The 24,568-nt window shown below is 36.3% G+C and overlaps 1 protein-coding gene across 4 annotated transcripts in view; it reads left to right on the plus strand.

Moving 5' to 3' along the window:
- The window catches only part of RPRD1A (regulation of nuclear pre-mRNA domain containing 1A), a 68,627-nt gene that overhangs the window by 9,221 nt on the left and 34,838 nt on the right, over positions 1-24,568 (plus strand). For 3 of the 4 annotated variants that reach the window (XM_040479056.1, XM_040479053.1, XM_040479054.1), the window contains exons 2-6: positions 13,493-13,622; positions 17,069-17,175; positions 17,256-17,353; positions 20,271-20,397; positions 20,506-20,681. In XM_040479056.1, coding sequence (XP_040334990.1) covers positions 13,493-13,622; positions 17,069-17,175; positions 17,256-17,353; positions 20,271-20,397; positions 20,506-20,681 — 638 coding nt within the window. Of the gene's footprint in view, positions 1-13,492; positions 13,623-17,068; positions 17,176-17,255; positions 17,354-20,270; positions 20,398-20,505; positions 20,682-21,951; positions 22,109-24,568 lie in introns of those variants that run through there. The other variant, XM_040479055.1, reaches the window with a different exon arrangement.

Raw genomic sequence — 24,568 nt, forward strand, 5'->3', positions numbered from 1 at the left:
TCTCTTTGAGTTTATCCTACTTAGAGTTCATTGAGATCCTTGGATTTGTAGATTCATGTCTTTCCTAGATTTGGGGACATTTTTGGCCATTGTTTCTTTAGATATTCTTTATGCACCCTCCTCCCTTCTGGGATTCTTGTAATGTGTATGTTTGTTGTATTGATGGTGTGCCACAGAACCCGAAGGTTCTGTTCATTTTTCTTCATTCTTTTTCTTTCTGCTCTCCACACTCCCATTTCAGTGGTCTTCTCTTCAAATTTGTTGGGTCTCCAACTCTGACATCAAGTACTTGCTACTGCTATTCTTATACTACTTATTGTACTGTATTTTAATGGTTCTGTGTTGAGTTTCCTATTGCTAGAGGACTGAGCCTATTTCTTTGTTGCCTCAGAATCTAGCATGAAGTAAAATACGTGATGAGTTACTGAATGAATGTTGGAAAGTGTGTAGAATCTGAGATTTTTAGATCTTGGAAGGAGTATTAAAGAATGTTTTGCTTTTAAACAGTTTCTTTTAAAGATAGTGCCTGACTTAGGAACTTCCAACATTTTAAGACAAATAATGAATTCCAGTTGTGAATATTTCCCTTAATGAGAAAAACTTGGAAAATTTCCACCATTTTCAGTCTGTCATACTGTTCTGCTTTTCCCATATTTATCAGTTCTTAGGGTAGTGGTTCGTCAAATGTGGTCAGTGAATCACCAAGACCTTTTTAGGGAATGTATGAGTCCACAAGGTAAAAATTATTTTTGTAATACTTCTAAGATATTTTCCCCCTTTTGACTGTGTTGACGTCAGTGTAAAAAGCAGGTGTGGATGAAAACGGTTAGTGCCTAAATATTAATAAAGGTAGAGGGACCATTCTACTGAAATTCATTGTACCTTTCACGTGACATTCACAGCTGCAAAATATATCACATTCCTGACTGCTTATCAAAGCAGCGCACGCTACTAATTTTGTTGTATCTTGACCCTTGAGTGCATGACTCTGTGTGTGTGCACACACGTGCACATTTCTTTATTGTGGTAAAGTATATGTAACATAAAATTTAATGTTTTAATGTTTTTTCTTGGTTTTTTGTGCGGTAGGTTATATATAATATACGTTTACCATTTTAACCATTTTTTACATGTGCAGTTCAGTGGCACTGTGTATTTTAACATTGTTTTGCAACTGGCATCATCATCCATCCTAGACCTTTTCTCAGCAGGGAAGGGGCAGAGAGAGGGAGACAGAGAATCTCAAGCAGGCTCCACGCTGTCACCACAGAGCCCCATGTGGGTCTCAAACCCACAAACCATGAGATCATGACCAGAACTGAAACCAAGTCAGATGCTTAACCAGCTGAGCTATCCAGGCGCCCCTGAATTTTGCTTTTGATAACAAGTTTAAGAGCTTTGCTTGGCCCTGTATTTTGAAGATTTCTTCTACATTTTGTTCTAAAATGTTTATATAGTTCTACATTTAAGTCCATGATACCTTTTCAGTCGATTTTTGTGGAAGGGGTGAAATTTAGGTCAAGGTTCAGTTTTTGTATGTGGATGTTCAGAATCTCCAGTACAGTTTGTTCAAAGGCTGTCTTTCTTTCATTGAATTACTTCTGCATCTTTGTTAAAATTGATTTGAGCTTATTTGTATGCGTCTTTTTCTGGGTTCTGTATTGATCCATGTGTCTTTCCCTGTACCAATAAATACCACACATAGTCTTTATTATAACTATGTAATAAATCTTGAAATTGAATAAACTTATTTCTTATATATTTTTCAAAATTATTATAGTTGTTCTAGTTCCTTTGTTCTTCCATATAGACTTTAAAATATTCTTGTCTATATCAATAAAAATTATTTTGATGGGATTTTGATAAGGGTTCTTTAATCTTGTATACCAGTGTAAGGAGAATTGACCTTTATTACTCTGAGTCTTCCAATCTATAAACATGGCATATCTTCCCCTTTCTTTACTATCTGTGCAGAGCCTGCTTGGGATTCTCTATTTCTCTGACCCTACCCCACTTGCGTGTGCACTCTTTCTCTTTTCCAAAAATAAATAAGCTTTAAAAAAAGTATTTATCTTGTTTTGTGTGACCTTGCTGAACATACTTATTAGTTGTAGGAGTTTTTTGGTAGGTTTCCTTGGGGTTTTCTGTGTAGACAGTCATGTCATCTGCAAATGGGTATGGTTTTATTTTTTCATCTTTGACCTCTGTGATTTTTTCTTTTTCTTACCTTATTGAACTTGCTGGCATGTCAGGCACAGTGTTGAATAAGAATGATGAGTGGACATCCTTGTCTTTTTCCTTAGTGGGTAAGCAGTGTTTTCACCATTACATATAGTGTTAGCTGTAGTTTTATTTTTAGATTCTGTATCAAGTTGAGGAACTTCCTCTCTGTTCCTGGTTTTTGAGAGATACTAAAATAAAATGTTGATGAAATTTGTCAAAAGCCTTTTTTGCATCAATTTGATCATGTGATTTTTTTTCTTTCGCCTGTTAATATGGTGTATTATGTTGATCAGTTTTCAAATCTTGAACCAGCTGTGCATCCCTACAATAGATCCTACTTGTTTGTGGTTGTTAATTCTTTACATATATATATAGCTGAATTCTGTTTGCTTAATTTTGTTAAGGGTATTTACATCTGTATTCAGGAGGACTGTTGGTCTATAGTGTGTGTGTGTGTGTGCGCGCGCACGCACATGTGTGTCTTGTTTTGAAATCAGAGTAGCACTGACTTCATAAAATGAATTGAGGTTTGTTCCCCTGTTTTCTGGAAGAGGTGTAGAATTTTTAAAATTCTTCTTTAAATGCTTGGTAGAATTATTTGGCAGAAACTATCTGGATCTGGAGAGTTCTTTTTTGGGAGTTTAAAAATTGCATATTCAATTTTATTGTTACAGGGCTGTTTAGGTTTTCTGTATATTTTCTGTATATTCATATATTTGGTTTTCTGTATATTTTCTGTATATTCATATATTTGGTGAGTTTGCAGTGGTTTGTGTTTTTCTTGAGGAACTATAGTCCATTTTTTCTAAGTGTCAAATTTATGTGTCCAGGGTTTTTCATTGTTTGCCTTTATTATCCTAATTGTCCTTTCAATACCAGTGGTAATGCTCGTATTGAAAATTTGTGTTTTCCCTTTTTTCCTTGTCATTCTTGGTAGAAGTTTATCATTTGAATTCGTATTTTCAAGGAAGCAGGTCTTTGATGCTCAACATTACTAATCATTAGGAAAATGCAACTCAAAACCACAATGAGATATCACCTTACACTTGTTAGAATGTCCATCATCAAAAAGAGAGAAATGATGGAGAGGATGTGGAGGAAAGGGAACCCTTGTGCCCTGTTGGTGGGATTATAATCTGGTACAGTTACTATGGAATTAAAAATAAATTAAATAATTAAAATTGGAGGGGTGCCTGGGTGGCTCAGTTGGTTAAGCACCTGACTTCAGCTCAGGTCATTATCTCACCACTCATGAGTTCAAGTCCCTCATCGGGCTTTGTCCTGAAAGCTCAGAGCCTGGAGTCTGCTTCAGATTCTGTGTCTCCCTCTCTCTCTGCCCCTCTCCTGCGCGCACTTTCTTTTTCTCAGAAATAAACGTTAAAAAAATTTTTTGAAAGAAAATTAAAATAGATTTAAAACTTAAAAAATAAAACTGCCATATGATACAGCAGTTCCCCTTCTGGAATATATCCAAAGGAAATGAAAATGCCAACTTGAAAAGCTGTCTGCACCCCCATGTTAATAATATCAGCATTATTTACAATCGCCAAGACAAGGAAACTACCTAAGTGTTTATCATCAGATGAATGGATAAAGAAATTGTTTTATATATACACAATGGAATATTATTCATCCATAAAAAATGAGGAAATGCTGCCACTTGTAACGTGGATGGACCTGGAGGGCTTTATGCTAAGTGAGATAAGTCAGAGAAAGACAAATACTATATGATCTTATTTATACGTTAACAAACAAACCCAGATTCAGCAAAAAGAGATCAATTGGGGCGTGGTTACCAGAGGTGGGAATGTGGGAAGGGGCATTGTAAGGAGATGATCAAAAGGTATAAACTTCCAGTTACAAGGTAAATAAGTACTAGGGATATAATGTACAACATGGTGACTGTAATTAACCTTGCTGTGTTATATAAATCAAAGTTATTAAGAGTAAATCCTAAGAGTTCTCATCCTATGGAAAAAAATATTTTTTTTGCAACTGTATGTGATGATGGATGTTAAAACTTATTGTAGTAAGCATTTCACAGTATAAGTCCTTCCATTGTGCTACACACCTTAAACTTGATGTACAATGATGTATGTCAGTTAAATCTCAATAAAACTGGTGGAGAAAATAGCTCTTTGTTTCACTGATATTTTTTTTTCCGTCTATTTTTCTTTTCGGTTTCATTAATTTCTGCTTTTACTTTTATTTCCCCATTCTGTTTCCTTGGGTTAATTTTGCTCTTATTATTCTGTGTTTTTGAGGTGAGAGTTTAGATTAGTGATTTGGGACTTGTTCATTTTTTCCATTATATGCATTTAGTGCTAAAAGTTTCTCAGCCCTGCTTCCGCTTTATACCACAAATTTTGGTACGATACCTTTTCAGTTTATTTGCATATGTTAATTGAAGTGTTCTTATGATGGATACCTTAAAATAATTCTCATACCTTTGTCATTGTGGCGTTAGCATCTATTGATTGACCTTTTTCATTCAGTTTCACATCCCCCTGGTTCTTGGTATAATGAGTGATATTTGATTGATTCATACTTTTCTTTTTGAGAGAGAGCGCGTGCCTGTGCAAATGGGAGGAGTGGAGGAAGGGGAGAGAGAGGGAGAGAGGGAGAATCTCAAACAGGCTCCATGCCCAACTTGGAGCTCAACTCAGGGCTGGATCTCACAAGTGTGAGATCATGACCTAGGCCAAAATCAAGAGTCAGACACTTAACCGACTGAGCCACTCAGGTGCCCCGATTCATAATTTTTTGTATGTATTATGTTTTGAAACTCTGGACTTTATTTAATCCTGTTTTATCTGGATTTCTATGATATTAACCCATCAGGGGAAGGTTAGGTACTCTTTGTTACTGCTGAGTGCAAGTGAGTTTGGCTGACACCACAGAGTAAGGGGTTAGGAATGTGTGGTGTTAGTATTGCTGGGCCATGGTGAAAATCCTGACTCTTCACTGGCACATCCCAGGGGGAGTGCCTTCTTACCGCTAGGTAAGGGTGGAAGTCCAGGCCTTTCTAACTTTGCCTTCTCTGACACCACTCTTGAGAGGTGTTAGTCTCTATATCACAGCTTGGTTTCCTACTTAGCCTTTGCTGATATGGATGTGAGTGGGGCACTGTTTTGTGTTTTTGGTTTTCCCCTGTCATGTTTGGCTGGAGTAGATTGGTTATTGTCTAAAAGTTTTCTGTCTTTCTAGGCTGTCCTTTTCTTGGTCCTTTGGCTGGAATGAGAAGGTTTGTGTCTCTTTATGTCTGCACCTGTTAGGATTTCTGGGTTGCTGACTTTTTCAACTCCCAATCTGAGATAAAGGCAAAAAGAAAACCCCGAGAGCTCATTTTGTATTGTTCTTTGGGTTGCAAGGTCCCTAGCCTGTCTGTTGCCTTTTTTGTTCTTATATTTGTTTTATTTATAATGCCCAGGATTTATAGTTGTACTTTCCAAGAAAAATAGGGAAAACTACATCTGCTCTTATCTTCCTGGAAGCAGATGTTCCCTACAAAACTGGGCTTTATATTGGAACTGGGGCACATCAGTTTTACTGGTATTTTTACTAGTATTTTCTTGTCCGAGATATTATAAGATACTTTCTGGTTTGCATCTGGTATTAGTATTTTAATAAGCTTATTTTAATATAACTGCTAAACAGTTCTACTTTTTATTGTTTTAAAATACACACTTGTAAAATTTAAAACAGCACAGTAGTATGTAAATTGCTAAGTAAAAATGTATTGCAAAGAGGCCAATTATCCCCAAATTAATTTATAAGTTCAGGGCAGTTTATAAGAAATGTGTTCTTTTACAAGACATTTTACAAGGCAAGGTCTTTTATAAGACCTCTAAATCTAGGGGCACCTGGGTTGCTCAGTTGGTTGAGCATCTGACTTCGGCTCAGGTCATGAGCTTGCCATTCGTGAGTTCAAGCCCTGTACCGGGCTCTGTGCTGACAGCTTGGAGCCTGCTTCAGATTCTGTGTCCCCCTCTCTCCACCCCACCCCTGCTTGTGCTCTGTCTCCCTCTGTCTTTCAAAAATGAATAAACATAAAAAGGTTTAAAAAAAAAAAAAGTCCTCTAAATCTAGAGGTCATTGGGAAAAGTAAATGTGGAGGAACAGCCAAGGCCATTTTTAATTTTTGTTTTGTGAATTTTGACAGTTTTGAAGGGAAAACCGTAATGGAGGTATTGTGCACAGACTGTGAAGGCACTGAAGGTAGAAGAGTATGATGTTGATAACAGAAATAAAAATATGTATGGAAGGAACAGACCAGAGATTTATGAGGAAACCCATTTTATGTAGTAATTTGGTAATCATTAATTTGGTAAAGTAAGCACTTTAAATTCATGCGGAAAAGGCTAGAATATTAAATGATTCTTAGGTTTCTACTTGATACCATACATAAAGTTAAAGATATAACACTGAAAAAAAAATCAACTGTGGAATCCTGTAAGGAAAACATGTTTATAGTTGTTTCTAGTCTTACACTGTGTAAAGATTTTCTAAATAAGGTCCAAGAGGTCTTGTAGGAAATAGATCTGGCTAATAAAATTATAAAATCATTGAATATAGAAAATACCAAATTTCAGTGCCTAGTTATAAGGAAATAGTCAATGCATATATTTTTTAATACAAATATAATTAACATACAGTGTTTCAGGTTTACAGTCTGATGATTCAGTAATTCTATATATTTCTCTGTGCTCATCGAAATAAGTGTACTCTTAATCCCTTTTATCTATTTCATCTACCCACCCACTCTCTTCCCCTTGGCAATCATCGGTTTGTTCTCTGTATTTATAAGTTTGGTTTTGTGTTTGTCTCTTTTTTTCTTTGTTTCTTAAATTCCATATATGAGTGAAATCATATGGTATTTTTCTTTCTCTGACTTATTTAATTTAGGATTATACTCTCTGGGTCCATCTGTGTTGTGAATGGCAAGATTTTATCCTTTTTTTTATGGCTGAATAATATTCCATAGTGTATCCATCATCTTTATCCACTCATCCACCAGTGAACACTTGGGTTGCTCCCATATCTTGGCTATTGTAAATAATGCTGCAATAAACATAGGGGTGCATAGATCTTTTTGAATTAGTGCTTTTGTTTTCTTTGGGTGAATACCCCCGTATTGTTTTCCACAGTGGCTGTGAGAATTCCACAATATTATTTTTAAAACGTTATTCTTAAAGGAGCAAAAAAGTTTTTAAAAAAAAAATTTTTTTTTTTTTAACGTTTATTTATTTTTGAGACAGAGACAGAGCATGAACAGGGGAGGGGCAGAGAGAGAGAGGGAGACACAGAATCAGAAGCAGGCCCCAGGCTCTGAGCCATCAGCCCAGAGCCCGACGCGGGGCTCGAACTCACGGACCGTGAGATCGTGACCTGAGCCGAAGTCGGACGCCCAACTGACTGAGCCACCCAGGCGCCCCAGGAGCAAAAAATTTTTAGTCTCCATCCTACTGTAGTGGCATAATGGGAACAAACCATATAGTGTGTATTCTAACAACTCTTCCATTTGACAGTGTCCTTTATAATGGTCTGATGGTTCAGGATGAAGTTTGTTCTTTTTAAGATTTAAAAAATTCATTTGTTGCATATATCAAAATAAAAAAATTTAAAGTTACTTCAGGAACTTGAATTGATTTTAAACTATTAGACTGGGAAAGATATCCATTTGTTTGGGTGTAGGTGGAGGTGTGCCTGTTTGTTTGTTTGTTTTTACCAAACATTGAAATAGGAGAGACCATTGATAAATACACCTACAGGACAAAGTCATATTGGTGGAGGAGCACTGAGTCAGCACTACCCAAAAGGCGTTTTCAGCATGTAGGTTCAAGTTAATTGTTTAATATACCAACACATGAGTTGTTGGTAACTTTTTTTTTTTAATTTTTCAACGTTTATTTATTTTTGGGACAGAGAGAGACAGAGCATGAACGGGGGAGGGGCAGAGAGAGAGGGAGACACAGAATCGGAAACAGGCTCCAGGCTCTGAGCCATCAGCCCAGAGCCCGACGCGGGGCTCGAACTCACGGACCGCGAGATCGTGACCTGGCTGAAGTCGGACGCTTAACCGACTGCGCCACCCAGGCGCCCCTGAAGGATTTTAAAGCAAAGGGTGGGCTGCCAAAAATCTGAGGCACTGTGGCAATGGTACAGGAATACGCTGGCTTTATCCACCTCGTTTTTCACCCACATCATCTGTTAAGCAGCCAGCTGCAGATGACTGAACTCCGTGGTCCTGTCTGGGACAGATAGAATCCATTCAGGAATCACCTGTGGATTATACAGTTTCTGTGACAAAGAAAATTAGTTTCTGCCATATAACCAACTATTTATCTATATGAGCATCTCTTCTAGTCTGTAGTGATAATCAGTTTACCAGGGAAATAAATGAGGCTGTCCAACAGTCAGTAGTAAGTCTTTAATAGAATTTTATTTCAAGGTAATGGCTTTTCTTCTGATTTCTTTCTGTAAGACCTATAGTAATGCTCATTGGTGTGTGTGTGTGTGTGTGTGTGTGTGTGTGTGTGTGTGTGTGTGTATTCAGTTACTTTGTTTAGAGAGAGAATATGAGAGCAGGGGAGGGACAGACGGAGAGAGAATCTTAAGCAGGCTTCATGCTCAAGTGTAATGCCCCACGTGATCCCACGACCCTGGGAATGACTTGAGGCGAAGCCAAGTCTGATGCTCCACCCACTGAGTCACCAGACACCCATTTATTCAGTTTTTTTGCTGCTTCTCCCATTTATAGGGCTTCCTCTGTAAAGAGTGTTCTTGTGTTAATAGGTAACACAGTAAAATTTTAGCTATTTGTTGTATTTATTGGCATTATTATCTGTGATTTTAAATTTCAGTCCCTGTAAAAACATGGGTGATTAAATTATATTATAATATTCTGTATTATGTCAAAATGAATAGGTATATGCTTTGTACAGTGTAAGAAAATAAGTAATGTTGTTGGTTCCTGATTATGAATAAGTAAAACGGAATTCTGAACTGATTATGAATTAGTGAAACTAGGTGGAATTTATGTAGTACTTTGACTAATTAAGTTTGTTTCATATTGTTTATCTAATAGTCCAGACTCTTCTTTTTGAAGCCTTGTAGTTGATCTTTTTTTTATTTGAATTATGTGAATTATGTAACTCTTTCTTACTTGTGTGACGAACTGAACTTCTATTGCCCTTTAGGGGATATGCTTAACATTTTAGGTAATATGATGTCCTCACATATTAGCCAGATTTTATTATTTTTATTTGTTTTGATGTACCTGTTTACATACAAGGTCCGAGGAAAAGGGGCTATACTTAATACCCATAGTAGCTTAAAATTTATAGTTCAGACAGGTGAGATATAAGAAAATGTTTCCTCACAATATAAATATTGACCGGTCCTTAATTGCTTATACTTTATTGGTGCAAATATAGCAGTACAGACACATACAGATACACTGGGACATAATATTGTATTTAAGATTGTTTCCAGTGTTTGTGTGATACATCGTCGGAGAGAGGGAATAAAGAAAGAGAACTTACATTTTTAGTGATGTGACCTATCACGTACCAGTTTATATAGAGCTTACAAGCTCTTGATTGAATAGGAAAGGTTATTTTTGATCTGTGCCCAGCATGGGACGCTATTTAAATTGAATGGAAGATTTGGAAAATAAGGAACCCTGTGACAGTAGAAATAAAGGAAGTGACTAGATCAGACTCGGTTTTAAGCCTTACTGCCAACAGTTTTTCTTTAAGGAATTATGAAATGGTTTGTTGCTCTTTCTGTTAATTTTGTATGCCTTAATAAAAATTTATGGCCCTGTTATTTTCAAATTATCAAAATTCACTTGAAAGTCATTTTTGTAATTTTCTTCTGGAATTGCTTGTTTTGATTAGTTCCTTTAGTTTAATTTGCTCTACATAAAGGTACACCTAGCTTTAAATGAAAGTAAATTTTTTCACTGAAAACTTGGAAAAGAGTGTACATTACAGCAGTTTCTAGGTATGTCTCATATTTTAGCCTGGATTCCACAAGGGAAACAAAATGAAAATAATGTCTTGATATTTGTACCCCATACCAAATCCACGCTCCTGGTATGATTTGTTTTTGGAATACACTGGGAACTGCAGTTTGAAATCTTGTGAATTTTTGCTTTAATGTATATTGTAGTAACTTTTCTGCATTAGTTTTAAGAGATGGTAGCCCATGGATTTAAAAAATACTGTAAAATACACATTTTTTAATTTGCATAGTAAAGTACACATAACAGAATTTACCATTTTAACCATTTCTAAGTGTTTGGTTTATTGGTATTAAGTACATTCACACTGTTACGAAACCATCATCACGATCCATTTCCAAAACTGGAACTTTTCATCTTACAAAGCTGGAACTCTATACCTATTAAACAGTAACTCTCTATGCCTTTCTTCCCCCAGCCCCTGGCAATAGCCATTGTACTCTCTGTCTCTGAATTTAACTATTCTAGGTACTTCATATAGCAGGACCATATAGTATTTGTCTTTTTGTGACTGACTTGTTTCACTTAGCGTAATATCCTCTAGGTTCATTCATGTTGTAGCCTGTGTCAGGATGTCCTTTCTTCTTTCTTTCCTTTTCTTTTCTTTTCCTTCCTTCCTCTTTCTTTCTTTCTTTCTTTCTTTCTTTCTTTCTTTCTTTCTTTCTTTCTTAAAATTTTTTTTTAAATGTTTATTTGTTTTTGACACAGAGACACAGCTTGAGCAGGGGAGGGACAGAGAGAAAGAGGGAGACACAGAATCTGAAGCAGGCTCCAGGCTCTGAGCTATCAGCACAGGGCCCAACGCGGGGCTTGAACTAGTGAACCGCGAGATCATGACCTGAAGTCGGCTGCTTAACTGACTGAGCCGCCCAGGCGCCCCAGGATCCTTTCTTTTTAAGGCTGAATAATATTCCATTTATATCGATGTACCACATTTTGTTCATTTATCTGTCCGTGGATACTTGGATTGTTTCTACCTTTTGCTGTTGTGAATAATGCTGCTAACATTTTAAAATATTTTGATTGAGTTGCTCCTTGATCTTTTCCAAAGGTAACATTCTCTTTCATTTATAACATAGTCATAAGAGGCATAGTCCAGTTATTAAGAGGGAAGCTTGGGTGTTGGACTTTGGATTCAAATCCTGGCTGATCCCTTCCTGGATATTTCACTGTGGGCAATTAACCCTTTTGATGCCAATTTGTTAAACTGCCAAATGAAGGTAATAATCGTACCTCACATTCCTTGGATTAAATTAGGTATTAAATGTAAATTATACGTAAAGTGCCTAGCATAGTGTGTAACACATAGTAAAAGTTTGCTGAATGTTACTGTTATTTAGGAAAAGGAGCCCATTGGTTCAGGTACCCATTCAAAGTACTGCAGATGTTCTCCCAATTGGGTAATAACACTAATTTGAATTTTTAAAATCATTTTGATGCTGAGAAAGCAAATACTTCGATTAAGTAATATTAACCTTTCCTTTGGGTAAGATTTTCTTTGGGCAGGGTTAGGTAAAAAAAAAAAAAATAGGGTTGAATATTGGGAAAGTTGACATTATTGTCATCTTCATGGGAAAAGGTCCTAGTATCTTCACCAGTTATACTGTATAGTTTATCTAACCAGACAAGCCAAAAAAAAAATCAGAAGTTGGTCTTTGTTATTGCCATCTCTTTCATATCTCTATTCTATTCCAAGACTTTGAAAAACATGAAAAGTGTGGGGTCACATCTTTAGATAGGCAAACAAGATTCTGCAGCGGATAGCATAGGTTTGTAAAGTCTGGTCATCTCTAACTCAGTATTTTAGTTTCTTGTAAGATCGTGTTACTAGTTTCCCCTCAAGAAAGATGTGAACTCAGAAATGGCTTTTAATGCATTGAACACTTAAACTGAATACTCAAATCTAGAGGACCAAATATAGCCTGCCTGTTTTTGTCTTAAAACCAGTAAGTGGCCAACATTAATGGTGCACTGGATTATCATTCCTGACCAGAAGTTTCCTCCATCATTGAATGTGGATGCCACAAAGTACAGTGTTTCTGAATATGATGGTACGACTTTGAATAATTTAGATTTAATTCTGATAAAATTACGTTATGAAAGTAGTCAGTACAAAAGATCATGTTCAGCTAACTAAATTTTACCCATTTGTAAGACTCTTACTTGAGTCATACTTAATAATAAGCCACTTAACCTTGTAACCAGTAAAAATGTATTCTGGCCCATAATTGTTGAAATCTTTTCTGTTCTTTTTAGAAGGATGACTACTCCCACAGAATATAGTGAGTAGGGACATATTTTTGTCAAGATGAATTCGGTTATTTAAGGTCATGTAATTCAAAGCAGGGGAAAATCTAAACCACCCATTTGGTCTCTCTAACATTTAGTCCATTAGCTTGGGAAATATTTATTTCATAAACAAAATCCATAATTATTGAAGTGATGTTTCTTTCAACCTATTTTATGTTTTGTACTCTTGTTTCACAGTAACTTAATGATCGACTGTAAAGTCAACGTGGGTATTAAAACAAATTCAAGATTTAGGGTACCATTTTAATGGTACCAGTTGCCATCTTACTTTATTTTATTTTTTAAAAAATGTTTATTCTTGAGGGAGAGGGAGACAGAGCATGAGCGGGGGAGGGTCAGAGAGAGGGACACACAGAATCTGAAGCAGGCCCCAGGCTCCAAACTGTCAGCACAGAGCCTGATGGAGGGCTTGAACCCACACATCATGAGATCATGACCTCTGAGCCAAAGTCAGATGCTTAACCAACTGAGCCACCCAGGCGTCCCATCTTACTTTAAATAAGCTTTATTTCAGGTAGTGTTTAATAGTTTTAGCAAAATTTAGTACAGAAAGAGTTACAGAGATGCAGTTTTACAGAGATGAGGATTCAGTGTATAAAACTATTAATTTGGGAATTGTGATAAGACTAGGAATCAAGGGTAAGTATTTTGGGCAGTTTGGTAAAAGTGCAAGGAAACAGATTAATTATTGATTTTCTCTGCCTCTTGAGTCCTCTTTTTTCCTCACATGATCCATCTCCAGAAATTATAGAAACCTAGTGAGGTAAAGAATTGTGACTTTGGTAGTAGAATGAGAAGCTAGAGTTGAATATATTACATAAAGGTTAGTAGCCATGTTGTAGTTCTCAAACTGCTTCATTCAGATATTGAAAATGTTTGTCTAACTTAAATGAGGATATTTTAAGTAGATTTTTAAATTTTTTTATTTTTCAGCCAAACCAAACAGGAAGCTTACTTTTCTCTACCTAGCCAATGATGTCATTCAGAACAGCAAAAGGAAGGGGCCGGAGTTTACAAAAGATTTTGCGCCAGTTATAGTGGAGGCTTTTAAACATGTTTCAAGGTATGATAATTGTTTTGGGTACTAGGTAATGTTTTAAATGCATAGTATGGCCTTTTGTTAAAATTTACTGTAAGCCATTCAAACAAAAAACAGAGAATGTATTTCTTTGAAATTTTCATTTGAAAAGACTTAACTATAAATGGCATTTATAAATGTGTTAAATACTTTCTGTAAAGGAAAATTTTTGAACTGTCACAAAGTGGTAGGCTTTTGGAGTACTTGAATTAACAATTTTCCTTTAAGAGACCGAAAAAAGCAACTGCCATTTTGGAATGGACTTCATTAAGAATGAATGAGTATTGAATTGAAAACTGTGTGCTTATAAAGCTGTCTGTTTTCCAGCTATTATTTCTGGATAAACGTTGTACCCTTTACTTGCATATAATTTGAAAGTTTTTTTAGTGTTTGGGTATATATCATAATACTTTAAAGTGTTTTGGAAGTACAGGAATTTATTTAGAATAATTATAAGCCTGTTGAAAAATTTTGCTACAGAAAAGTTCTAAGGGTAAAAGTTGGTGCTTTGGCTTATGCTCTTTTTAAATGCTTATTTCCAAACATATGCAAATGTTTGGTAGATTTCTGGGTAAACATTATTGGGGTAGACTGTTAAATCAGTCTAAATTACAGAATTCAGTGGTAAGTGAAGATCTGTGTTGAATGATTTAAGGATGAAAATATGCTCACCACATGCCCAAAACCTTCAGTCATAGTGGATGCATTTTTTAAAAACTACAGTGTATGAAATACTACCATATGTTACTTTCTTAAATGAACATTATTTATCTTTCAATTTAGATACTGTCTTACCATCTTTTCAGATGTTGCCATTTTTTTAGAGTTCAGTCCTAGTCCCTCTTCCTATGGTCATATTCTTCACTTGACCTTTGGGTGATTTCATACACTGCATATATTTAGTTATTACACACCCTAATAACTCAATTAACTGTGAGATCAAGACCGGAGCCGAAGTTGGACGCTTAACTGACTGAGCCATCCAGGGGCCACTGGATGTGTTTTGTTTTAGACCTGTGGTGTCTAATTGCCTAAGGAATTTCTAGTTGTATGCTTCCAGACATCTCAGATGGACTCTGTCTCATATTGAATTCACATCACTGCGCCCCTGTCAGACTTGCTCCTCCTTCAGGTTTCACTCTCCCAGTGAATGGCAACTCCGTCTATCTGGATGCCCATATGAGAAACTAGGTGTCATCTTAAACTTTCTTTGATAGTGTAATTTATAGTGTATCACATTCTCCTTTCTCTTTCACTCCCCTTATCCATGTAGTATATATAGTTCCCACAGTTTAGATTTTTTCTATAATGTCATTTCTATATAATTTGCAAGAACCTCTAGTGTTGTTTAATCCATTTAGGAAACTAGCCACAGTTGCAGAGCTGATCACAACACTCCCTTGCCTTTGAGTTCTCAAAACTTGATCCCAGAGATCAAGTCTGAAGTCCTGAGCAGGACTTAAGGTGATGATGCTTCTTCATGGCCCTGTGTACATCTTCAGACACATGTCTCACGTTCCTTCCACACACCCACGCTTTATAGTCCACAGTTGAAGCTAACTGAACCTCTTTAAGTTCTTTCTCCCTTAAGGTTTTTATATATGTTGCCTCTCCCAAGGAATTCAATAAAATATTTCTTGACTGCCTACTGTGTGCTAGCCCTGACGATACAGTAGTGAATAAGATAAAGTTCTGTCCTAGTGGAGCTTACATTTTAGTTTTTGACCAAAGTAATAACTAGGTGGACAGATGAATATGTATTATGCCAGTAGATAAGTAATGTGAAGAAGCAAAGTAAGGAAGAACTAGAGAGTATGACAGTGCTCATGAGAACTTTATCTTATGAGATAAAGTTTTGGATAAGTGGCATTTGAAGGAAAGGATGAAATGAGTCACTTGAGCATCTAAAAGACAAGGATTCTAGGTAGAGGGAATACTTGGCAGAAACAATGAGACAGTTGTGTGCTGGGCATGTTTGAGCATCAGCAGGGAGAATTGTATGGCAGAAGGTATTAAGGGAATGTGGACTGAGAAGTAGCCAGAAAGCAGAACATATCTACCTTATAGTCTGGGATAAGGCTTTTTGGTTTTATTTTTGGTATGATTGATAGCTCTTAGCAGATTGAAGAGCATTATGATTTGATTTACAATAGTAGAGCATAGAGTGAAGAGTAAGAGCTGAGGACACCAATGAGAAGACTTTTTTTTTTTTTTAATTTTTTTTTTCAACGTTTATTTATTTTTGGGACAGAGAGAGACAGAGCATGAGCGGGGGAGGGACAGAGAGAGAGGGAGACACAGAATCGGAAACGGGTTCCAGGCTCTGAGCCATCAGCCCAGAGCCCGACGCGGGGCTCGAACTCACGGACCGCGAGATCGTGACCTGGCTGAAGTCGGACGCTTAACCGACTGCGCCACCCAGGCGCCCCTGAGAAGACTTTAAAAATCCAGACAAGAGGTAATAGCAGTTCAGTCTGCAGTGGTAGTGATGAAGGCAGTAGGATGTGGTTGGGAGAAGTCTGTTTGCCACTTCCTTGATGTTCCAGTCCTCAGATCTCAAATACTGCTTGCTCAGATACCTTTTCTAATCTCTCTTGAACTGGGCCAGATCTCTGCATGATGCTTCTCTTTAATACTTGGTTCTTTTTTGTGGCACTTGTAAATAACAGCTTCCATAAAGCTCCATTTGTGTCTCCAGTGTCAAAGATTCTGCCTTGATCAATAAATATTTGTTAAATAGGGGCGCCTGGGTGGCGCAGTCGGTTGAGCGTCCGACTTCAGCCAGGTCACGATCTCGCGGTCCGCGAGTTCGAGCCCCGCGTCGGGCTCTGGGCTGATGGCTCAGAGCCTGGAGCCTGTTTCCGATTCTGTGTCTCCCTCTCTCTCTGCCCCTCGCCCGTTCATGCTCTGTCTCTCTCTGTCCCAAAAATAAATAAACGTTGGAAAAAAAAAAAAATTAAAAAAAAAAAAAATAAATAAATATTTGTTAAATAAACTTAAAAATCACCTATTTGAAATCTTCTTGGCCTCATAATCAGCCGCCATTAGGTTAAGGGCATCTTCTCTATAAACACCTGTAGCTTGTACAAGCACTTTTTTGGGCAATTTTTTGTTTATTAAGATGTCTGGGAGCACCTGGCTGGCTTAGTTGACAGAGCGTGTGACTGTTGATCTCAGGGTTGTAAGTTTGAGCCCTATGTTGGGTGTAGAGATTACCTAAAAATAAAATCTTAAACAAAAATGTCTGTAAGCTTTTAAAGGAAGCTGGGAGTATGTCTGTCTTGATCACTTCACTCTGAACTTCTGATCACATAGTCGTGCTCAGTAAAAATTTGGACTGCTTTTTCTCAGAGAATGAATGTCTGTATTTTAAATCACCATTGCCTTTTCAGTAACACTGTTAATTGTTAATATTTTTATTTTTTCTTTAGTGAAACTGATGAAAGTTGTAAGAAGCACCTTGGAAGGGTATTATCTATTTGGGAAGAAAGGTCTGTTTATGAGAATGATGTGTTAGAACAACTTAAGCAAGCTCTGTGTAAGTGTGTAATCTTTTATCGTGATCTCTCCATTAAAGTGTTTCCTTTCATTAAAACTTTTGATGTTCTTTCAATTCAGATGGCGATAAGAAGCCTAGGAAGCGAACTTATGAACAGATAAAGGTGGATGAAAATGAAAACTGTTCCTCTCTGGGATCTCCAAGTGAACCACCACAGGTAGAAGTTTTTCTCTGTTAAGGGAGTTGTGTTACTATTACTTCATGTGGCCACTAAGCTTTATTAATTTTGAGGTTTTACTAATATAAATTGACTTTTATTATAATTCTGAGTGCAAGAAAGAAGCTTTGTGAATATCTCTTCTGATTAACAGATTGCTTATGTTTATTATGGTATGTTGTATGTTTTATATTAGGCAGTTATATTTTACATAGAAAGAGGTTATCTGATTGCTAAGTATGATTAGGTCTGGTGAGATATCTGTCACTTAAATAGTTTCCTTTTAAATAAATGAAACATTGTATGATAAACCCTTTGTTGTATGATTTAACTACACTGAGAATGCCATTCTTAGAGATATACAACTGCCCTTTACTGTATTTTTGCTTTTAAACATGTAAAAATGAGTGTTATAGCAGCATGTACTCCTACAGTTCCATGTAACTATATAGAACCATATAGTTCCATGGTAAAATAAGACAGATTAGAGTTATTATCTTAATACCCCATGTCCTCCCAGGTTGGTACAGTATAGCATTCCTTAGCCATCAAATGATTCCAGAAAAACATTTTTAACTTTTAATTATGTGGGCATTGAGTGTTAAAGCTTCCTCCTTCTATGTTTCAAACATATAGGAGGGACAGATAAAATTTAAAAGGAGAAAATGAAGACATAGCCATACTCATAAAACAAGGTAAATATCTTTGTGGACTAGAAATGGTACAGAAGCACAATTCAATATGTGGGCCAGAGCCTGGTTCTTGCTGAGCTTTGGTCAGGAAACAGACATGGCTTTCCAGAAATAAGTATCCTGTAGGGTAATAAGAACTCACAGTGCTCCATGGGAGTTGGAGGACTGGACCTGAATTCACTGCATGCAGCCAGAGGCTGGTTGAAACTCTTTCCCCAGTGAAAGGAGCTAGAAAGAAAGATAGAACCAATCACTGCCTAGAACTTTGTGTGTATATTCGTAGTAGTACTGGGGAGGCAGAAAGAATCTGACCAAGGTGCTCAGCTGGGACCTGAACCAAACTGCCTGTTCACTCATTGATAGGAGGTACTGAAGCCCATATGATCACCAGGGACAAGAGCTTGAATAAAAAAGTAATAAGAACATAATGTTTTGAACAACCAAACCTTAAGGTGTATATTTTTTTCTATTTGGTAATAATTTAAGACAAAGCACTTTGTGCAACAGGCCCTTTTATGATTCCATGAACAGTATTTTATCTGAGTTTTAGATACAGAGTCTGATCCTTTTTTATTTTCCCTGATGACAGACTAACTCCAGTTGTACTTCTTAGGAGTATCTAGTACTTAAATAAAACACTGTTGCTTTTCATTTTATGATGACTATTTTCAGATTAGTTGTACTGCTTAATTTTCAGTGGTTCAGCTTTGTAGTTACCATTTTGTGTCATTCTTTATAAGAATGACTAAAATTTCTCTTCGTAGGATCCGTTTGAACTCATTTCATTCTCCTCTATTAGAAAGTTGTAGGCTAGTGTTGTTTTCAGACAACTGTGCTTTTTTATCTGATCTTTGACCCAGCACTAGAAACTTAGAATTAACTCATGTGGGAATGTGAATGTGAGATGAAAGCATGCGTATCAGGACCATAAAGCCAGATGACTTTTCAGAACTTCAGAAAGCTTTAGAACTTTCTAGGACTCATTAAGAAATGACAATATAAAAGTTAATTGGGGCCCACGAGAAAAAAAGCTTCATGATAATCGTCATTGCTCTTAAGCTCACTTTCATTTGTAGGGGGGATGTATCTTATAACAAAATTATTTTGTAAAATAATAGAATGTTAAAAACATAGTAACGAATTAAAAGCATACATGGGATAGTATATTTATTAGGTGTCATTCATTGTTATCATGCTGGATCATCTACTGTGTGCTAGACCCCAGTGATAGCATTTTTTTTTTTTTTTTTTTTGGTCAGGGAATAGCTTAAAGAAAAATCAGTAACTATCAGTGTCATCTCAATGTATTCACAGAATTGGTTATATCCTATATTTTTCAAGTGTGTGTATAATTTCCTACTGTTCCAGGAACTAGTCTTAGAGATTAAAAAAAAAGGAGGTGGACAGGGATGGAAACCAGTAAAAATAAAATATTCATTTTTCTTTGGAGTAAATTTATAAATATTATGAATTGTGAAATTATCAGCAAAGACTTGCCCTTTCTTCCTAATTATATCTTATATGAAAACAGTATAAGTAAAATATTCTAATGATAAAATAATTTTTACATTGGTTAAGTGTAATATAAGTATTAGCCGTCAGATATATGGAATTTTGTGATCTCTTAATGATCTTATTAGCAAACTGTAGGATAGTTGAAGATAACCATATTTGAACATATTCCAAAACTACATTGCTTTTGTGCTTTAAGTACATCATTTAGAAATAGACTTTGTGAGACCCTTCTGTGTTGTAGCAGAACATGATTTGTATCCTCCTTCCCCCAATATCTAATTTAGTATTAAAAATTCTCATGTATAATAATATAATGAATATGTCATATGTAAAACGTGTAATGTCTAGGTTGAAGTTATAGCCTGCTTTCCCTTCTACCACTGTATGTATTTGGCATATAAATCAACCATGTCACTTTCAGAGCCCAGTAATTATTTTTACACTGTCTCCATTGCTTGAGTATGACTTCCTCAAAGCTGACGGCCATGTCTTATTTTAGTTTCCAATTTATATATTTCCAATGACTAACATAGTATAGTTTCTTTTTCTTAATATATAAAAGAAATGGACTATCTTTAAAAGCAGTTTATACTTGAAACTTTAAACAAGTATATAGCCCATAAGGATAAAGGAATATGAAATAAAATTGAGGTCTTTTGTATTTGTTTAAGCTTCATTTATTTTGGTTCTAAAGTTGTGTAACTTTTTAGACTCTAGATCTTGTTAGAGCATTACAAGATCTAGAGAATGCAGCTTCAGGTGATGCAGCAGTTCATCAGAGGATAGCGTCTTTGCCTGTTGAAGTCCAAGAAGTATCCCTACTAGATAAAATAACAGGTAAGAAAAGAAAATGTGATCTGGAACTTTTTGGAAGTCAGGGTGAGGGAACGATATATGGCATTGTTTTTGTTGTGTAATAATTCTATTATTCTGTGCTTTTCTTAGATAAAGAATCTGGAGAAAGGCTTTCTAAAATGGTAGAGGATGCTTGTATGTTGCTGGCAGATTACAATGGCAGATTGGCGGCTGAAATAGATGATAGGAAGCAACTCACTCGAATGTTAGCCGATTTTCTTCGTTGTCAAAAGGAAGCCCTTGCAGAGAAAGAGCATAAATTGGAAGTGCGTAACCTTTTCCTTCTTTAGTGCTTAGTTGTTTAATTTATTTTTTGGTAGGAATTTCAAAATATTTCTGTTCCTGTACATTTTGCATATTTTTAGACAGTGACCCAGGTAAGCTTCTCCTTGCAGGAAAGGGCTTCTTTCTACTTGGACCAAGTCAACCTAAGTAAACTTAGAAATGTGGAATTACAGAAACGGGCTGCTTTTTAAAATTATTGATGTGAAATCCCAGTAATAGTAATTCATCATAAGAGTTTAAACTCTTCAAGAACAAAACTAGTGGGAAAATAGCAGTTAGTATGAAGTCTGGTGTCATCTATAGTAAATTATGGTTGGATTTATTGAATTCCTGTTCAGAATACATGCAGGCTTTTAGGTATACAGTTCAGAAATAAAGAGAGTTTTTTTGGCATAGAATTTGTTGTGGGTATGCTAGTCCCCCTCTCCCAGTCCCTGAACAATTCATCAGTTTTGTTCACAAAGTCAGTCTTCAAGTTACTCTTTTGTTCCATCCCTGATTCTGATGCTTAACATATTCCCACCTCTCTCCTGGCTCATACACACCCTTAGGTAGAAAGTCGCTCTTTTAAATTAAATGGTGATTGCTGCAGTTGATGAATCTGGAGGTGCAGGGTGAAAAAAGAAACATTCTCATATTTTCTTTGAGCAGAGTATCTGTTGTTGGGTAGATGGGCCAGATTTGTTTTTGTTTTTGTTTTTTTTTTAAGAATCTTTTTTGACTAGTTCTTGTTTAAATTGTTTATTGCTGTAGCAATTTCCTGTTGTAATTTGATGTAATAGATTTCTAACTTGTCTGGATCCCTTTATTTAAACCGTTCTCTGTAAATTTGTAGGTCTGTTAGGATACTGCCTCTATTAAGTTGCTTTTTAGTGTTCTTGTTTTAGCAGTCTCTATGCCAAAGAGGATTGTCCCTTCTACTTGTGAGACCTGCTGTTTGATCAAGAGCTTTCCCACCCCAAATTCTCAGCTCTTCATTTAGCATTACCCCTTTTCAGTGTGGAGCAAAGTTGTTGGCACCATGCTCCACCTTTAGAAAGGTTTCCCAATTGTACATAAAAAGGAAAAGGTAAACAATTTTAAAAAGGTACATGTGATACGTAACTTGCCAGTTTTGATCTTGTGATGCAACTTGTCTTAAACCTACTGTACTTGTTTTACTGTTAGCAGAATTAAGGGTAAGTAATGTGCAATTCTTGTCTTTAGTCTTTTGGTATGGTTTCTTTAACTTCTATTGAGCTTCTGTTGCAGGTATTGGACATGGGCGTATCTTCTAACGATGTCATCATCATTAGCATATTCTTCCTGCTAAAAATAAATATCAAACTCCAAAGCCTGTATCGTCTCCTGTTTTTGAAGATTCAAGACTGAAACTTTGTTTTTCTACTGTATGCTTTTTCACTTAAGTTGTTTATTTATTACTGGTTACAAAAATAGAATTTATGGGGGCGCCTGGGTGGCGCAGTCGGTTAAGCGTCCGACTTCAGCCAGGTCACGATCTCGCAGTCCGTGAGTTCTAGCCCCGCGTCGGGCTCTGGACTGATGGCTCAGAGCCTGGAGCCTGTTTCCGATTCTGTGTCTCCCTCTCTCTCTGCCCCTCCCCCGTTCATGCTCTGTCTCTCTCTGTCCCAAAAATAAATAAACGTTGAAAAAAAAAAATTAAAAAAAAAAAATAGAATTTATGTTTGAAATGTAAGTGTAGGAATAGATCAGATGTCACCCTCCAGTTACCTCTTTTCCCAGTTCCTTTCAGCTAGATTGCGTAGTTGATAGTTCTGGTGATGAGGTTGATGATAATAATAACAGTAACATTTACCATGTGTCAGGTGCTATTGTAAGCATGTCACGTCTGTCAGCTCATTTAATCCTACATAGCAGGCAGAATTATCCCCACTTTACAGGTAAAGAAACTGAGGCACAGGGAAATTACATAACTTACCCAAGGTCACAAAGAGATTGTAAATTGTTAAGAACCCAGGGACTCCGCCTCCAAAAGACACATTTGCTTCCGGGTTTTACTTAAAGAAATGTAAGATCAAAGCAAAAACTGAAACCCTATCCAGTTCTTTCTGCTTCCTCTCTCTTCAGAGGAATCTACTCTTCAGAGAAATCACTGTCTTAAAGTATTCTAGGAACGTTTTTGTTTTTCAGCGTGGATATTATCATAGTAAAAACAGACGACCTAAATTATGCTAAACATTTTTTTACAAGTAAAAAAAATTTACATCTCTAATAAATCAGGAAGTCATTCTACAGAACTCTGTAAATTATCATTTATAACTGATTTCTTTCTCAGAAGATTATGGAAATGATTTTAGATATTTAGACATTTTTTGTGTCAAGTAGGTGGCATCACTTTGAAGTTGAGACAGAGAGGTCAAGATTTATACTTCCCATGTAAGCTGTGATGTCATCAGACAGTTTTCAGTTATCTGCATCTTTGAGCATCACCTGTCATTGACCAGGTATTGATGACTCACTGGTTTTTCGTTTTTTGTTTTTTGGTTTTTTTTTCTTTAAATGGAACAAAAATTTAAAGTATCAGTTCAGGGATTGTCTATTTCATGTTTTTTAAGGAGGTTGCTGTTAAAGCATTTGTAATGAATGAAAAGATGAAGTGTTTTTAAAAATTTTGGGTATTATGAATCATTTTTGGAACTTTAGCTGGTTATTAGGCAGATAACTGTCTAAATGCACTATTAATCTAATTTGTATTTATAAAATCCATGTCATAGATTGTTGTAGAAATCATATTTCTACATGATTCAGAAATTCTTTCACATTCAGTAAGGTAATGTCTTTGATGCTCAATTTTGGATTCTTTTTCATGATACAGTCAGTATAAGAAAACATGCTTTTATCAAATCCCTATCTATGTCATTGTACACTGACAGTGTGCTAGGATTCCATAGAAAATTGTCTAGTTTATGGAGTAGTTTTACATAGAAAATTGGAAATCACAATTTGATTGATGGCTCTTAAATTATAGTTCTAAGGTTTGGAAATCAGGATGGACTTCATAGAGGACTGTGTTTATCTTTTGCAGTCTTACATCAGTATGTTCTTATTTAGCTCATTTTTTTAAATGAGGCATAATATTAATTGTATGAATGTTGTTTATTTAAGTCTGTCCCTCTTCTCATGGCGTTAGATTGCAGCCACTGAGTTGCTTTTATTAGTTTTGTGCATTATATATAGTGCTGCAGAGAACATCCCATCCTGGTGATCAGGCCTGTATAATTGTGCAGGTATATCTGTGGGATTGATTCTTAGAAGCAGAATAAAATAATCTGGGTCCAAGGGAATGTATGTTTAAGTGTTGACAGTATACTCAAGCCCACCAAAGCATTCTGCCGTTTCAATTTTTTAAATTTTTTTGTGCTGCATCTATTTATGTATGTATGTATGTGTGAATATAGTTGATGCAGTGTTATATTAGTTTCAGGTGTAAAGGCTCTGCGTTTTTTGTGTGTTTTTTTTAATGTTTATTTCTGAGAGAAAGAGAGACCAGAGTGTGAGCGGGGAAGGGAGAGAGAGAGGGAGACACAGAATCCGGAGCAGGCTCCAGGCTCTGAGCTGAAGTCGGACACTTAACCAGCTGAGTTATCCAGGTGCCCCAGGTTCTGCCTTTTTAAACTCCGTATCGTAGGAGTACATCTTTTCCTGTGTAACCTAGCACTTACTATCAGTGATCTTTTAAATTTTTGCATATCTGATACTTTATAAATTATTTTTTTGTTCACTCAGATTGGTCATCTTTTAAAAATATTTATTGCCAGGCGCCTGGGTGGCTCAGTTGCTTGAGCATCTGACTCTTCATTTCAGGGTTGTGAGTTTGGGTCCTGCGATGGGCATGAAGCAGTGTCAG

Source organism: Herpailurus yagouaroundi, unplaced genomic scaffold (assembly GCF_014898765.1).
Source record: "Herpailurus yagouaroundi ecotype Mexico unplaced genomic scaffold, PumYag 142, whole genome shotgun sequence".
NCBI lineage: Eukaryota > Metazoa > Chordata > Mammalia > Carnivora > Felidae > Herpailurus > Herpailurus yagouaroundi.